Source organism: Oncorhynchus masou, chromosome 3 (genome assembly GCF_036934945.1).
Source record: "Oncorhynchus masou masou isolate Uvic2021 chromosome 3, UVic_Omas_1.1, whole genome shotgun sequence".
In the NCBI taxonomy this organism is placed as follows: domain Eukaryota; kingdom Metazoa; phylum Chordata; class Actinopteri; order Salmoniformes; family Salmonidae; genus Oncorhynchus; species Oncorhynchus masou.
In genome coordinates this window covers 38,971,377-38,987,935 of record NC_088214.1, presented here as the reverse complement: position 1 = coordinate 38,987,935, position 16,559 = coordinate 38,971,377, and the positions used below count along the sequence as shown (strand labels likewise).

Here is a 16,559-nt window from a genome sequence, read left to right as displayed (position 1 = left end):
CTGCAATTATCACCAATATATTACAACACCATCCATTTCTGTTATGTTATATCAGCTGATGTACGAAGGGATATATAAATACATTTGATTTGATTTGTTCAGTTGTAAGTCAACAATGACTAGGCAATTGAAATGTATCTGCATCATCCCCTATACAACTCCATAAAATGAGGTTTTCGAAGTTAAATCTGGAAGGCTGGTCTGTATGCTCATTTAACTTTATTCCGTAAGCATAAAATAATTCCCTCTGTTTGGTATAGTGGGAATGAATACAAATGTATCATCAGCATAGTGTCTTGTTCTTCTTCTCTTTCCTATTAGCCTGTGCAAAACGTCATTCAACAATTTACCTTTAGTTTATAAAAAAGAAACAATAATGCATATTCTGCACGCTTGCTGTGTAACCTATGGGCTCAATCTTACAATTATCAATTTTCTGTCTCTCAACCAATGGGTGTAAATCTTGGAATGTATATTTCAAGACTTCCGGCCTCCTCCACCCAGACCCCTCTCGCTGGGCCCCAAGGAACCGGCGCTCGCGGCCAGCCAGTTGTCTTTAAAACCTCTGATCCCACACTACAGCATATCCTTTTCATTGCAGTTTTTGGTACATGTATCAATTGCTGCAAGGTTTAGATCCATGTTTAACCCCAGGAGAAGAGAGCTTGATATTTACATCTCTCTGTAAGGTTTGCGGGCGTGTTTTATTTTACTTGATTTAATCTTTATTTAACTAGGCAAGTCAGTTAAGAACAAATTCTTATTTACAATGACGGCCTACAAAAAGTTAAAAGGCCTATGGCGAGGATGGGGGCTGTGATTAAAAATAAAAATATAGGACAACACACACATCACGACAAGAGAGACACCACAACGCTACATAAAGAGAGACCAAATACAACAATATAGCATTGCAGCAACACATGACAACACAGCATGGTAGCAATCCCACATGATAACAACATGGTAGCAACATGGCAGCAGCACACCATGGTAGCAGAACAAAACATGGTACAAACATTATTGGGCACAGACAACAGCACAAAGGCAGGAAGGCAGAGACAAAAATACATCATGCGAAGCAGCCACAACTGTCATTAACAGTGTCCATGATTGAGTGGTAAGCAGCTGGAAACTCCTGAACCCTATAGCAGAAGCCATTGCACAGATTGAGGGATACAATGTCATCCTGTCTGATGTTGATGATGACTCTGCTTGCAGATGTAAGAGACTAAATCAATACTGCCCTTGCCCAATTCACTGTTGCTCCAGTTCTGAAATACATCAAAAGCATGAAGACTTCTGCCTGAAGCCCATACACGATGCAGCGTACATGTTGGACCCCAAGTATGCCGGCAAGAGCATCCTATCTGGTGGAGAGATCAACAAGACCTATGGTGTCATCACTTCCGTGTCTCGCCACCTTGGCCTGGATGAGGGCAAGGTTCTTGGCAGGCTGGCGAAGTACACTTCCAAGCAAGGGCTTTGGGTTGGAGATGCAATATGGCAGTCGTGCCAAAATATCTCATCAGCCACATGGTGGAAGGGACTTTGTGGATCTGAGGCTCTTTCCGCTGTTGCCTCCATCATCCTCCAAATACGAACAACATCAGCCACCTCAGCCCACAACTGGTCCTTGTTTGGGAACACACACACGCAACAGGCTCACCAATATAAGGGTTGAAAAATTGGGCAAATTTGAGGCTTTTTGAGCCTGACAATGAGCCATCCTCAAGGTTGGAAAGTGACAGTGAAAATTAGGCCTCAGAGTCTGATGTTCAAAAGGTGGACATTGAGGATGTCCAGGGAGAAGACATGGAAGCCTGAGAGAAAGACAATCAAAGCTTTAGTTTCTAGACTATAAGATGTGTGTGGAAATGTGATCATTCATTATTCCCTTTCTTTTGTTGTTCCGTGAAATCATCCATGTGAAGAGTCAACACATTTAATTAAAGTTCAATAATATGGTAAATATATCCAATACAAAAAATATCTGCATTTACATGGTATTAATATTAATTTGCATATATATCCGTAAATTCCCAAGGAAAGTTTCCACCTCTGAATATTCCCCAAAATGTGCAACCCCCATCAACCAGTGGGTCTTGCAAAGGGTATACAGAGATGATCACTTTACACAGGAGTATAGAGTTCAGTGATGTGTCCTATGAGGAGCATTGGTGGCAAATCTGATGGCCGAAGGGTAAAGAAAATCCAGCCGCTCGAAAGCACCCATTCCTAGGTGACTACTTTAAGCTCTAAACCCTCAGAGGTAGTAATCACACCGGTGGGGAGAGGGATATTTTTTTTTAGAATTTTACCCCTTTTTCTCCCAAATTTCATGGTATCCAATTGTTGTAGTAGCTACTATCTTGTCTCATCGCTACAACTCCCATACAGGTTCGGGAGAGATGACGGTTGAAAGTTATGCGTCCTCCAATACACAGCCCAACCAAGCCACACTGCTTCTTAACACAGCGAGCATCCAACCCGGAAGCCAGCCGCACCAACGTGTCGGAGGAAACACCGTGCACCTGGCCACCTTGGCTAGTGCGCACTGCGCCCGGCCCGCCACAGGAGTCGCTGGTGCGCGATGAGACAAGGACACCCCTACCGACCAAGCCCTCCCTAACCCTGACGATGCTGGACCAATTGTGCGTCGCCCCACGGACGACAGAGCCTGGGCGCGAACCCAGGCTCTGCAGTACAGCGCCCTTAACCACTGCGCCACCCGGGAGGCCGGGAGAGGGGTATTCTTATTACTAAAGTTAGCGTCCTTCCACGTTGGTATATATTCAATTAACTTCAGCTGACAGATCCAGTTGGATTTATTGTTAATGCTCACTTTACGCATAGTCATGGAAAATACTCAACCGATAGGCTTTCTTTACATCCGAGATTCATTAATATTTTACTATGACTGTTTGCTAAACGATATGTTGTCTATATGTATGCGATATGTATGCGCCATAAACTTTATTTTGTAGGGAGCGAGTTATTTCTATAACCTCTGCAGGGACAAAGGTGCATTCAGTGCTTTCAGAAAGTATTCATAGCCCTTTGAAGTCTTGCCATACAATTTCAAGCAGATTTTAGTCAAGACTGTAACTAGGCCACTCAGGAACATTCAATGTCATCTTGGTAAGCAACTCGCATATATTTGTTATGTTGTGTTTTATATTATATTTATATATATTTATATAAAATATATATATATATATTTGTGTTTTAGGTTCTTATCCTCCTGAAAGGTGAACTTGTCTCATAGTGTCTGTTGGAATGCATACTGAACCAGGTTTTCCTCTAGCATTTTGCCTGTGCCTAGGATTTTTTTTCGTAAAGTTCCCTAGTCCTTGAGGATGACAAGCATATCCATAACATGATGCAGCCACCACCATGCTTTAAAATATTAAGAATGTTACTCGGTATTGTGTTGCACTTGCCCCAAACATAACACTTTGTATTCAGGACTTAAAGATAATTCCTTTCTTTTTGCAGTTTTACTTTAGTGCCTTATTGCAAACATGATGCACGTTTTAGATTTTTTTGATACAGAATTCCTTTTTTTCACTGTATGTTGAACAAAAATATAAACGCAACATGCAACAATTTCAATGAGTTACAGTTCATATAAGAAAATCAGTCAATTGAGAAGTTGTCGCGATACGAAACCTTCAGCCCCGCCCCTTGGCCGGCAGCGGGGTGCTAGAGGTGGTTAGCGTCCCGTTCCCTGGATTGGACAGGGCACTATAGGTACTTCAGGTTATCTCGGTATAACCAGGACCGCTCGCGTAGCCCTGCCTCTCTTTCTATATCGAAGCGTTGACCGCGTAGAGAGGTCTTTTGCCTTGTCACTCTCAACGGTCTGGCTCTAGCTGGGATGTGTGAACCCCACCTTTATCCTCTAGACTCTTTGTTTCACCACTAATTGGTCCTTGAGTTATTATTAAGCACTAGTCCTACCAGTCTCTATATCATTTCCCTGTGGTTGAGTGTTTCCCCTCTGTGATGTATCTAGTTTAAAGTGTGAAGACCTTTAGTCAACTTAGTCTCACTACTCTGCCCGTCGGCTATGTATCGCTTGGAAAATAAAACTTAGATAGATCGATAAGACAATTAAATGAGTCACTACTGGACACACCTTCCTCCTTGTCTTTTAATGGTAACTCATTCTGTCATCGAACACTGATCTCCGTTTCCAGTGTCCCGGTAGCGGGGAGTGTCAGAGTTGTTATCTCCCGTGCCGTTAACTGTCTTTGAGAGAACCGTTTACTCGAGACAAAATAAGACTACCGTTTATTTTTAAAAACACTCTGTTTTTTGTCTTTTACAATCAAACACACTCCAAAATACACAATTGTTACTCGGTCACACACAGCGTTAATCAAAAACATGCAATTGACTTAATGCTCTTATAAGATGCCTGGTACAATGATAACACTTATCTCTATATTAAATTCGTATAATAGTTATTTAATTACCTTTGAGAGATGACGAGGAGACCCACAAGATCAGGAGCAGAGTTTCAATCGGTCAGAGTTCTTTTAGAATTTAGTTAGTAGCGACTCCCCTCTACTGGCTGAGAGGTTGACTTGGAGTCGGTGCTTTGCTAAATTGAGAGATTCAAGTTTGGACTGGATAAGAGCACCCGCTGGTGATTCCCTGCCCCAAATGGAATATCAAAAAAGTCTGTGTCCGCAACGAGGTCGCGATACTGAGCTCAATCGAGAGGCTACAGAGAACTCTCTGGATATATTTGCATCAGCACCCACGTACCTGGCGCAAAATCACAGGGTCAATTCAGACATCCATAAGAGAAAGCAAGGGATAACCTTAAGGACTGGAGTGCCTCTCAACCCCGTTGAACTACCGCAGTGTCAGCGGCTCGCAACGAGGTCGAGATGCTGAGCTCAATCGAGAGGCTACAGAGAACTCTCTGGATATATTTGCATCAGCACCCACGTACCTGGCGCAAAGCGACAAAACAGCTGATCGATAGTTAAACGGTATATCGGAGAGTCACTTCTCAGATCCAACAAGTTAGAATCTTTTAAGTAATTTGAGTCAGGTGTCAATTTACCCGAAGTCAAATGGTTGCCTAAATGAATTCAGAATTCAAGAAGTCAGCGCCAAAGTAATGGCAAATGTCTCTTTATATACCTTTTGATTCTCTGCACCCGATCTGCTGCTCCTCCCATTCCCTCAGAGCAGAGAGGGTGATGACATATCTTACAACAGGAAATACTTTTCTTACAGTGCATATATGGGCCTCTGGTTATGACAGTGCCCTTACTCTATCAGCAATGAGTCTATCAGCTGTTCCCATTCAGAGGTGTCACTTGAGGCAGAGGGTGATTCTTCCTGACACCAGTCAGGTTCAGTAGTTGGTTGGCTTGAGTCGTCTTCTGGTGGCTTTGCCCAATCCGGTATTTCAGTAGGCGAGGTCATCTCTGTCTCTACCCTTGGTGGGTAAGACAGGGGAAGAGGACCAGGAGGTAGATCCATTTGGCGTTTTACTACAAAGTGTTAGGCCATAATTTATGGACTTCACATGACTTGGAATACAGATATGCATCTATTTGTCACAGATACAAAAAAAGGTAGGGGTGTGTCTCAGAAAACCAGTCAGTATCTGGTGTGACGACCACTTACCTCATGCAGCGGGACACATTCCCTTCGCATAGAGTTGATCTGGCTATTGATTATGGCTTGTGGACTGTTGTCTCACTCCTCTTCAATGGTAGTGCGAAGTTGCTGGATATTGGCGGGAACTGAAACATGCTGTCGTACACATCGATCCAGAGCTCCCAAACTTGGTCAATGGCTAGTCTCAGACGGTCTTGCAGGTAAAGAAGCTGGATGTGGAGGTCCTGGGTTGGCATGTGTAGTGGAAATTTCCTGTATTACCAAATCATGAGAGAGCAACACCCACACATGTCAGAGTTATCACAAAGTCCATCTTTAATTATATGAGCTCATCACAAGCCTGTGACTCTCAGATCAATTCAGTGTCTATAAATGAATTCTCTGAGAGTGCTTACACATTACAACTGAGATCCTTTATAGCAAAGATCAATTCAGTGTCTCCCCAATGGGAAAAGTAGGGAGTGACTGGCATACAGACATTGTGGAGCCAAGAGATAATTGGTTCCCCCTCAATCATCCCTTCACATGTTAAAAAGATACGTTTACACATGAAAATTAATAAAATATCTTATTTATAAATGTTACCTAAAGGTTTCTGATTCTGCCACGACACATGGCCTGTGGTTGTGAAGCCAATTGGTTGTACTGCCAAATTCTCTAAAACGACATTGATAGAGAAATGAACAGTTCTGGTGGACATTCTTGCAGTCAGCATGCCAATTGTACACTCCCTCAAAACTTGAGACATCTGTGGCATTCCGGTCATTGTGGCATTTTAAGATGGCCTTTTATTGTCTCCAGCACAAGGTGCACCTTGTGGAATGATCATGCTGTTTAGTCAGCTTCTTGATATGCCACACCTGTCCGGTGGTTGGATTATCTTGGCAACTGAGAAATGCTCACTAACAGGGATGTAAACAAATGTGTGCAAAACATTTGAGAGACATACGTTTTTAATGCGCATGGAAGATTTCTGGGATCTTTTATTTCAGCTCATGAAACAATAGACCCACACTTTAAATGTTGCGTTTATATTTTGTTTAGTGTTGGTTAACACTGTGGAGTAACTACAATGTTGTTGATCCATCCTCAGTTTTCTCCTATCACAGCCATTAAACTCTGTAACTGTTTTAAAGTCATCATTGGCCTCATGGTGAAATCCCTAAGCAGTTTCCTTCCTTTCTGGAAACTGAGTTAGGAAGGACACCTGTATCTTTGTTGTGACTTTGTATTGATACATCATCCAAAGTGTAATTAATAACTTTGCCATGCTCAAAGGAATATTTAATGTCTGCTTTTTTATTTTACCCATATACCAATAGGTGCCCTTCATTTGGAGGCATTGGAAAACCTCCCTGGCCTTTCTGGCCTTTGTGGTCTCTGTTTGAAATTCACTGCTTGACTGAGGGACTTTACAGATAATTCTATGTGTGGGGTACAGAGATGAGCTAGTCAATAAAAAATCACGTTAAACACTATCACTGCATACAGAGTGAGTCCATGCTACTTATTTGGTGACTTGTTAAGCAAATTTGTAGTCCTGAACTTATTTAGGCTTGTCTTAACAAAGGGGTTGAATACTTATTGACTCAAGACATTTCAGCTGTTCATTTTTAATTCATTTGTAAAAATTTCTATGAAAATAATTCCACTTTGACATTATGGGGTATTTTGTGTGGGCCAGTGACACAAAATCTCAATTTAATCAATTTTAAATTCAAGGGGTGTGAATACTTTCTGAAGGAACTATATATGCTGCTGGTAGTGGCTCACAAGTATAATTCATGATTAGCCTATATTTCTCTGACGATATTGATTGTTACTCATTCTTAGGTTCTGCACGCAATGCATAGGCATAGTCATTATTATATAGCATTCCTATCATGCCTGCACAAATCAATACAATCTTCGTCTACTTCTCTGCTATTCAGATCTTGCATTTGAACAAAAATATCTTATTCTGACAGAAAATGACAGCTGTTTAAGTAACCGCATCAACAACATTTTCTGTTTCTACAAACAACTGACATTTTGATCACTTCCTCAACAAGGTAGACAAAAAGTTAGATGGTATGACATCTTCATCTACATCTCTGCTATTCAAATCTGTTTGCAGAACAAAAATATATTCTACGGATCTAACGATACAGCGGTTTCAGTAATCTCATTGACACATCTTTTTGCAAACAACAGCAATTTAGACAACTCCCCAAACAAGTCAGACAAAATATTAGAGCATATGAAATCTCCCTCTACTTCTCTGCTTCTCAAAATAAATGGGAAGAGAAATGTCTTCTACCAATAAAAAGTTAAAGCTTTTTGTCGAAGATTAGAGTGACAAGTTAGGTAACATCAGTTGACAGCTCTCTGTCTTATCTACATCACGGTACACGTTTCCCAAAGGCACCCCCCCCCAAGCTCAACTCAAAAGATGGCGTACAGAATGCAAAAATATTCTTAGAAATATTTAACCTCCACACATTAACAAGTCCAATAGCTCAAATGAAAGATAAACACCTTGTTCATCTACCCAGTGAGTCAGATTTCTAAAATGTTTTACGGCAAAAACATAGCATATATGTATATCAAACCACCACTAGGCCACATGCAATATGTAGCCATATTTTTTTAATATTACCTTTATTTAACCAGGCAAGTCAGTTAAGAACACATTCTTATTTTCAATGACAGCCTGGGAACAGTGGGTTAACTGCCTGTTCAGGGGGAGAACGACAGATTTGTACCTTGTCAGCTCGGGGGTTTGAACTCACAACCTTCCGGTTACTAGTCCAATGCTCTAACCACTAGGCTACCCTGCCGCCCCATATTGTCAAGCAAAAAACACAATCACAAACGCAGGATTAAAAGAAAAATAATTCAGTAACCTTTTGAAAATCTTCATCAGATGACAGTAATAGGACATGTTGAACAGTACATTTATGTTTTTTTCAATAATATGCCATTTATATCCATATATCTCCATTTACATTGAGCCATGTTCAAAAAATGCTACAAAAATGTCCTGAGAAATTATACATAGCTCCGCCAGATAACGCCAGATAACAGCAATACACATCATAAACTTTGACTAAATATAAATGTTCTACATATAGTTAGAAAGATACACTGCTTCTTAATGCAACCGCTGTGTTACATTTATTTTTAACGTTACAGAATTCGTTCACTAGGCACTAATCTGAGACGGCGCTCAGACATATAAGCAATATTCCTCCGCTATGTTGGAGTCAACAGAAACACAAAATTACAACATAAATATTCCCTTACCTTTGATGGTCTTCGATCAGAATGTAGTGGAAGAAGTCATACTTACCCAAAACATCGTTTGGTTTCAATTCGTGTGTCTTTGTATTAGCATATGCTGCAAGTTCCAGCTGAAATGCTACCAAAAATTACTTCTGGTCACGAACAGTTGCGCATCAAAACTTCAAAATTACATATTATATGTTGACTAAACTGGTCAAACTAAGTGCAGAATCAAGCTTTAGGATGTTCTACGCGTACAAAACAATTGGCGATTTGACCGAATGAACGCAACTCTTCTCAAACGAAATGGAACAAAAGAATAGGCTGTATACAATTGCACCAGGACGGATGCACAGATATTTTCCAGTGACACGTCACTATTTTGCCCGCCAACCGGTCAAAGCTCGAGGGATTTTTTCCATTACTCGCCCCATTGAAAGGACACAGCACGCTGAACACACAGAAATTGTTCCCAGATCCGTAGCTGGTTGGGAAGGTTGGGGGCGATGACGTCAAAGTTTGGGTAACTTTCCTGATGAGAGAGAGAGTTTGGGAGAATGGCTGCCCTGTGAGTTCTGCTTTACATACAGACATAATTCGAACGGTTTTAGAAGCTTTAGAGTGTTTTCTATTCAATAATAATTATTATATGCATATATTAGCAATTTTGGACAGATTTCTTTTCTGTTTACTATGGGCACGCAATTCCTCCAAAGGGGGCAGTATTGTGCATATCCTTAACAGGAATTATCCTTATCAGACAAAATTGAGCCATGGCAATGGAACCACAACTACTGACAACAACCACAAAACTACTGTCCACAACTAGTGACCACAACTGCTGACCACAACCACACAACTACTGACCACAACTAATGGCCAAAACTACTGACCACAGAACTACTGAACCAAAACAAGCACACAACTGCTGACCACAATTAATGAAAACTACTGACCACAACTACTGGCCACACAACTACTGAACCAAACAACTAATGACCACAAGCACACAACTGCTGACCACAATTTAATGAACAATTTAAAAATATATATATATTTCACTATTTAATCAGGTAGGCTAGTTGAGAACAAGTTCTCATTTACAATTGCGACCTGACCAAGATAAAGCAAAGAAGTGCGACACAAACAACAACACAAGAGTTACACATGGAGCAAAACAAACATGCAGTCAGTAATACAATAGAAAAAGTCTATATACAGGCAATATAAAGGCAATAAATAGGCCATAGTGGCGAAATAATTACAATACAACAATAAACACTGGAGTGCCAGATGTGCAGAAGATGAGTGTGCAAGTAGAGATACTAGCAGCAGAGAACTGGAAGGAAAGGCAGCCAAAGGAGGAATTGGCTTTGGGGTTGACCAGTGAGATATACTTTCTGGAGCACGTGCTACGGGTGGGTGCTGCTATGGTGACCAGGGAGCTGAGATAAGGTGAGGCTTTACCTAGCAAAGACTTATAGATGACCTGGAGCCAGTGGGCTTGGCGACGAATATGAAGCGAGGGCCAGCCAACGAGAGCATACAGGTTGCAGTGGTGGGTAGTATATGGGACTTTGGTGACAAAACGGATGGCACTGTGATAGACTGCATCCAATTTGTTGAGTAGAGTGTTGAAGGCTATTTTGTAAATGACATCACCGAAGTAGGATAGTCAGTTTTACGAGGGTATGTTTGGCAGCATGAGTGAAGGATGCTTTGTTGTGAAATCGGAAGCTGATTCTAGATTCAATTTTGGATTCAACACTACTGACCACAACTACTGACCACAGCTACTGACCACAACCACACAACTTCTGAACACAATTACTAAACAACAAAACCTACTGACCACAGCCACTGACCACCATAACCTCACACTCAACGTCAACAAAACTAAGTAGATGATTGTGGACTTCAGGAAACAGCAGAGGGAACACCCCCCTATCCACATCGATGGAACAGTAGTGGAGAGAGTAGCAAGTTTTAAGTTCCTCGGCATACACATCACAGACAAACTGAATTGGTCCACTCACACAGACAGCATCGTGAAGAAGGCGCAGCAGCGCCTCTTCAACCTCAGGAGGCTGAAGAAATTCGGCTTGTCACCAAAAGCACTCACAAACTTCTACAGATGCACAATCGAGAGCATCCTGGCAGGAAGCAAACTACCTGCCCTCCAGGACACCTACACCACCTGATGTCACAGGAAGGCCATAAAGATAATCAAGGACAACAACCATCCGAGCCACTGCCTGTTCACCCCGCTATCATCCAGAAGGCGAGGTCACTCAATGTTAGTAGTGGCTGTTTAACAGTCTGATGGCCTTGAGATAGAAGCTGTTTTTCAGTCTCTCGGTCCCTGTTTGATGCACCTGTACTGACCTCGCCTTCTGGATGATAGCGGGGTGAACAGGCAGTGGCTCGGATGGTTGTTGTCCTTGATGATCTTTATGGCCTTCCTGTGACATCAGGTGGTGTAGGTGTCCTGGAGGGCAGGTAGTTTGCCCCCGGTGATGAGTTGTACAGACCTCACTACCCTCTGGAGAGCCTTACGGTTTTGGGTGGAGCAGTTGCCGTACTAGGCGGTGATACAGCCCGACAGGATGCTCTCGATTGTGCATCTGTAAAAGTTTGAGTACTTTTGGTGACAAGCCAAATGTCTTCAGCCTCCTGAGGTTGGAGAGGCGCTGCTGCGCCTTCTTCACCACGCTGTCTGAGTCGGTGGACCAATTCAGTTTGTCTGTGATGTATACGTCGGGGAACTTAAAACTTTCGACCCTCTCCACTACTGTCCTTTCGATGTGGATAGGGGGGTGCTCCCTCTGCTGTTTCCTGAAGTCCATGATCATCTCCTTTGTTTTGTTGATGTTGTTGATGTTGAGTGTGAGGTTATTTTCCTGACACCACACTCCAAGGGCCCTCATTTGCTCCCTGTACGCCGTCTCGTCGTTGTTGGTAATCAAGCCTACCACTGTAGTGTCATTTGCAAACTTGATGATTGAGTTGGAGGCGTGCATGGCCACGCAGTCATGGGTGAACAGGGAGTACAAGAGAGGGCTCAGAACGCACCCTTATGGGGCCCCAGTGTTGAGCATCAGTGGGGTGGAGATGTTGTTACCTATCCTCACCACCTGGGGGCAGCCCATCAGGAAGTCCCGTACCCAGTTGCACAGGGCGGGGTCGAGATCCAGGGTCTCGTGCATGATGACGAGTATGGAGGGTACTATGGTGTTAACGTCTTATGGTATAGGTGACGGTTGCGTCCCACTTGGGCAAAATAACAGAGAAAATGCAGCGCGGGAAAAAAAAAATATATTATATAAAAATCAAACTTTCATTAAATCACACGTAAGATACTCAATTAACGCTACACTCATTGTTAATCCAGCCAACATGTCAGATTTTAAAAAGTATTTTCGGCGAAAGCATAAGAAGCTATTATCTGATGATAGCACAACAGTAAACAAAGAGGGTAGTATATTTCAACCCTGCAGGCGCTACACAAAACGCAGCAATAAAATATAAAACATGCATTACCTTTGACGAGCTTCTTTTGTTGGCACTCCAATATGTCCCATAAACATCACAATTGGTCCTTTTGTTCGATTAATTCCATCCATATGTATCCAAATGTCAATTTATAAAGCGTGTTTGATCCAGAAAAAAACAGCTTCCAAAATGTGCAACGTCACTACAAAATTTTTCAAAAGTTGCCTATAAACTTTGCCAAAATATTTCAAACTATTTTTGAAATACAACTTTAGGTATTTTTAAACGTTAATAATTGATCAAATTGTAGACGGGTCTATCTGTGTTGAATACAGGAAGACAGCAAACCATGCTACTTCTCACGTCTTAGCAACTCTCAACAGTGTTACTCAGTTCCTAGATGGCCTACTTCTTCATTGCACAAATGAATAACCTCAACAAAATTCGTAAGACTGGAGACATCCAGTGGAAGCGGTAGGAACTGAACCAGTTCCTAAGAAATATTGTTTGCCAACGAGACTTCACTGAACAGACAGAATAAAAATTCTGAACGGGGTTTTGCCTGCTACATAAGTTCTGTTCATCAGCCTACTGGGAGCGATAGCTGGCATCGTGGACCAGCCCATGCAGAACTTCCAGCGGGGTTCAGAGATGCAGAGTTCAGCAGGCACCAAGGCCAAAGGGGTCATCTCTGGGGTGGGGAAAGGCATTGTGGGGGTCTTTACCAAACCGATAGGGGGCGCTGCAGAGCTGGTCTCGCAGACGGGATACGGTATCCTTCATGGGGCTGGTCTCTGGCAGCTCCCCAAACAGCTGTACCTCCCAGTAGACCAGAAGTCAGCCCTCGCGCCCAACAGTCACGTTAAATACGTCTGGAAGATGCTCCAGTCCCTGGGTCGTCCAGAGGTTCACATGTCCCTGGAGGTGGTGATCGTGTCCGGGTCGGGTCAGGAGCATGCTGGGTGTCTGCTGCTGACAGGGGAGGTGGTGTTTGTGGTCAGTCTGTCTGAAGACACACAGCAGCAGGCCTTCCCCATCACCGAGGTGGCCTGTCAACAAGACCCCCACCACCTGGGAGCGCTGACCCTCACGCTGCAGCAGCAGAGACTCAACGATGTAGAGGGTGACAGTGGGAGGGAGTGGTTGTCAGAGCAGCAGTACGGTCGCCTGGTGGACTATGTGACTCGTGCTTCTGCGTTCCTCTCCCCGTCGGCCTCGTCCCTCCAGCAGGCTCCTCCCATCACCCCGGCCGAGCCTCCGCCCGCCGTCACCAAGACCTACCGTTACCTGGTCAGCCCCTCCCACGCCGCCGTGTTCGTCTCCAAATTCACCATGGTCAAGAACAAGGCGCTGCGCATCGGCTTCCACTGACACACACACCTTTACAGAGACCTTGACACACACTCGTACAGTGACACACCTGTACACACACACACCTTTACAGAGACACACCTGTACACACACACACCTTTACAGAGACACACCTGTACACACACACACCTTTACAGAGACCCTGACACACACTCGTACAGACACACACACACACACGTACAGACACACACACACACCTTTACAGAGACCCTGACACACACTCGTACAGACACACACACACACCTTTACAGAGACCCTGACACACACACACACACACCTTTACAGAGACCCTCCCCCCTCCTGTGTGGCTCAGTCGGTAGAGCATGGCGCTTGCAACGCCAAGCGTCGTGGGTTCGATTCCCGCTGGGGTCACGCATATGTAAAAGTAGTGGCCCCAGCCGACTTGTAAGTCGCTTTGGACAAAAGCGTCTGCTAAATGGGATATATTATTATTTATTATATTGTTATACTCACAGACATGATTCAAACAGTTTTAGAAACTTTGAGTGTTTTCTATCCAAATATACCAATAATATGCATATCTTATATTCTTGGCATGAGTAGCAGGAAGTTGAAATTGGGCACGCTATTTATCCAAAAGTGAAAATGCTGCCCCCTGTCCCAAAGAGGTTAAATGCTGAGCTGTAGTCGATGAACATCATTCTCACATAGGTATTCCTCTTGTCCAAATGGGTTAGGGCAGTGTGGTTGCGATTGCGTCGTCTGTGGACCTATTGAGGCGGTAAGCAAATTGTAGTGGGTCTAGGGTGTCAGGGAGGGTGGAGGTGATATGGTCCTTGACTAGTCTCTCAAAGCACTTCATGATGTCGGACGTGAGTGCTACGGGGCGGTAGTCATTTAACTCAGTTACCTTAGCTTTCTTTGCAACAGGTGCAATGGTGGCCCTCTTGAAGTATGTGGGAACAGCAGACTGGGATAAGGATTGATTGAATATGTCTGTAAACACACCAGCCAGCTGGTCAGCGCATGTTTTGAGGACGCGGCTGGGGATGCCGTCTGAGCCTGCAGCCTTGCGAGGGTTAACATAACTTAAGAGAACATTTTGACAATGGTTAGTGGTTATGGTTAGTGAGAAAGTCCACATTGCAAATGTACGGTCCCTTACTAGACAACATTTCCGACAACATTTCTAAAATTCGCAGACGGCAGCGGACCGTGTCATCAAACGAAGTCTCTCGGACATTCTGTTTCCGTTTTATAAAATGTTCTAATTTTGGTCATTTTTCCGCTGTCCCGGTAAATCCCACAAGAGGGCGAGTGGAATCATATTGCAAATGTACAAAACATCACCAATCACGACGTGACCTTTCTCCTAAACGGAAAATACTTTGAAGACGAAACTTGATGAGCATAGGTTTGGCATAATGGGCAGTTGGCCCCGAACCAGATGCCAACGAGGCCTCAACGGTTTTTGAGTTCTGCGATTAAAGGTCCAAAATGAAAATAGAGAGCTAATTTTTCCGGCTTCACGTCAAAGTAAATGAACCTACGGGGTCAATAAAAAAAGAACCAGCATTTTATCTATCGTAATTTAAGAGAAATCGTACAATGTACAATTGATGATGTTCAAAAAAATAAAAGTTACAGATCCAGTTGCAGCATTTAGCGTAGCATTTAGCGGGCAACATTTAGCGGGCAACAGAAAAGCATTCAAATAAAATAATTTACCTTTGAAGAACTTCGGATGTTTTCAATGAGGAGACTCTCAGTTAGATAGCAAATGTTCAGTTTTTCCTGAAAAGTTATTTGTGTAGGAGAAATCGCTCCGTTTTGTACATGACGTTTGGCTACCAAAAAAAACCCCGAAAATTCAGTCACCAAAATGCCAAACTTTTTTCCAAATTAACTCCATAATATCGACTGAAACATGGCAAATGTTGTTTAGAATCAATCCTTTTTTCACATATCTCTTCATTGATATATCGTTCGTGGAAGTCTGCTTTCTCCTCTGAAATCACATGGAAGTTTACGCACCAATTTCGACGCAGGACACCGGGCGGACACCGGGCGGACACCGGGCGGAAACCGGGCGGACACCGGGCGGACACCGGGCGGACACCGGGCGGACACCTGGTAAATGTGGTCTCTTATGGTCAATCTTCCAATGATATGCCTACAAATACGTCACAATGCTGCAGACACCTTGGGGAAACGTCAGAAATTGTAGGCTCGTTCAGGGCGCATTCACAGCCATATAAGGAGACATTGGAAAACAGCGCTTCAAATATTTTGCTCATTTCCTGTTTGAAGTTTCATCTTGGTTTCGCCTGTAGCATCAGTTCTGTGGCACTCACAGATAATATCTTTGCAGAGTGTTTTCTTTCCAAAGCTGTCAATTATATGCATAGTCGAGCATCTTTTCGTGACAAAATATCTTGTTTAAAACGGGAACGTTTTTTTATCCAAAAATGAAATACTGCCGCTAGAGTTCCAAGAGGTAAACAGTTGAAAGAAGGTGTTTCCATCAAACAGTTTTCACTGACTTCTCTCCCCATAGGAATACATTGCCTGCACCCCTAAATTCAACCTGAAATCTATGTGGGTTATGAATGCCGTATGAACCTGTCTTCGATGACAATCCATCAGGCCACTATGAGGTCTACCTGTGTTGATTCTAAGCTTTCTGAAGCAACCGGAAGTGATTATTCACCCTAAAAGTGTTTTGATATACATAACCTGCATTTATGAAAATCAGTGCATTCAACCCTGTGTAGATCAGTCAATTCTAAACATAAAGACTTAAAACTTAGTATTCTGGAAGAGCC

At 43.0% G+C, this 16,559-nt stretch overlaps 1 protein-coding gene and 1 long non-coding RNA gene across 2 annotated transcripts; one reads left to right on the top strand and one right to left on the bottom strand.

Annotated features, from left to right (window-relative positions):
• Positions 1 to 213: 213 nt before the first annotated feature.
• LOC135516321 (uncharacterized) lies at positions 214 to 5,830 on the bottom strand. The gene is made up of 3 exons (XR_010451922.1): positions 5,653 to 5,830; positions 4,482 to 5,516; positions 214 to 1,823 (listed from the first exon to the last, which is right to left on the bottom strand). It is a non-coding gene; the product is annotated as an uncharacterized LOC135516321 (long non-coding RNA).
• Positions 5,831 to 12,802: 6,972 nt separating this feature from the next.
• LOC135507250 (intermembrane lipid transfer protein VPS13B-like) lies at positions 12,803 to 13,944 on the top strand. The gene is made up of 4 exons (XM_064926851.1): positions 12,803 to 12,848; positions 12,977 to 13,782; positions 13,835 to 13,870; positions 13,901 to 13,944. The coding sequence occupies exons 1-2, from the start codon at positions 12,803 to 12,805 to the stop codon at positions 13,771 to 13,773; spliced, it is 843 nt and encodes a 280-aa protein (XP_064782923.1). The 3' UTR covers positions 13,774 to 13,782; positions 13,835 to 13,870; positions 13,901 to 13,944.
• The last annotated feature ends 2,615 nt before the right edge of the window (positions 13,945 to 16,559 follow it).

What these genes read in the sequence shown, in the direction of transcription:
- LOC135507250 (XM_064926851.1), top strand. Translation starts at nt 12,803, where the DNA reads ATGGCCTACTTCTTCATTGCACAAATGAATAACCTCAACAAAATTC. An exon ending in GAATAACCTCAACAAAATTC is followed by an intron (nt 12,849 to 12,976) that starts GTAAGACTGGAG and finishes CTGCTACATAAG; the next exon opens with TTCTGTTCATCAGCCTACTG.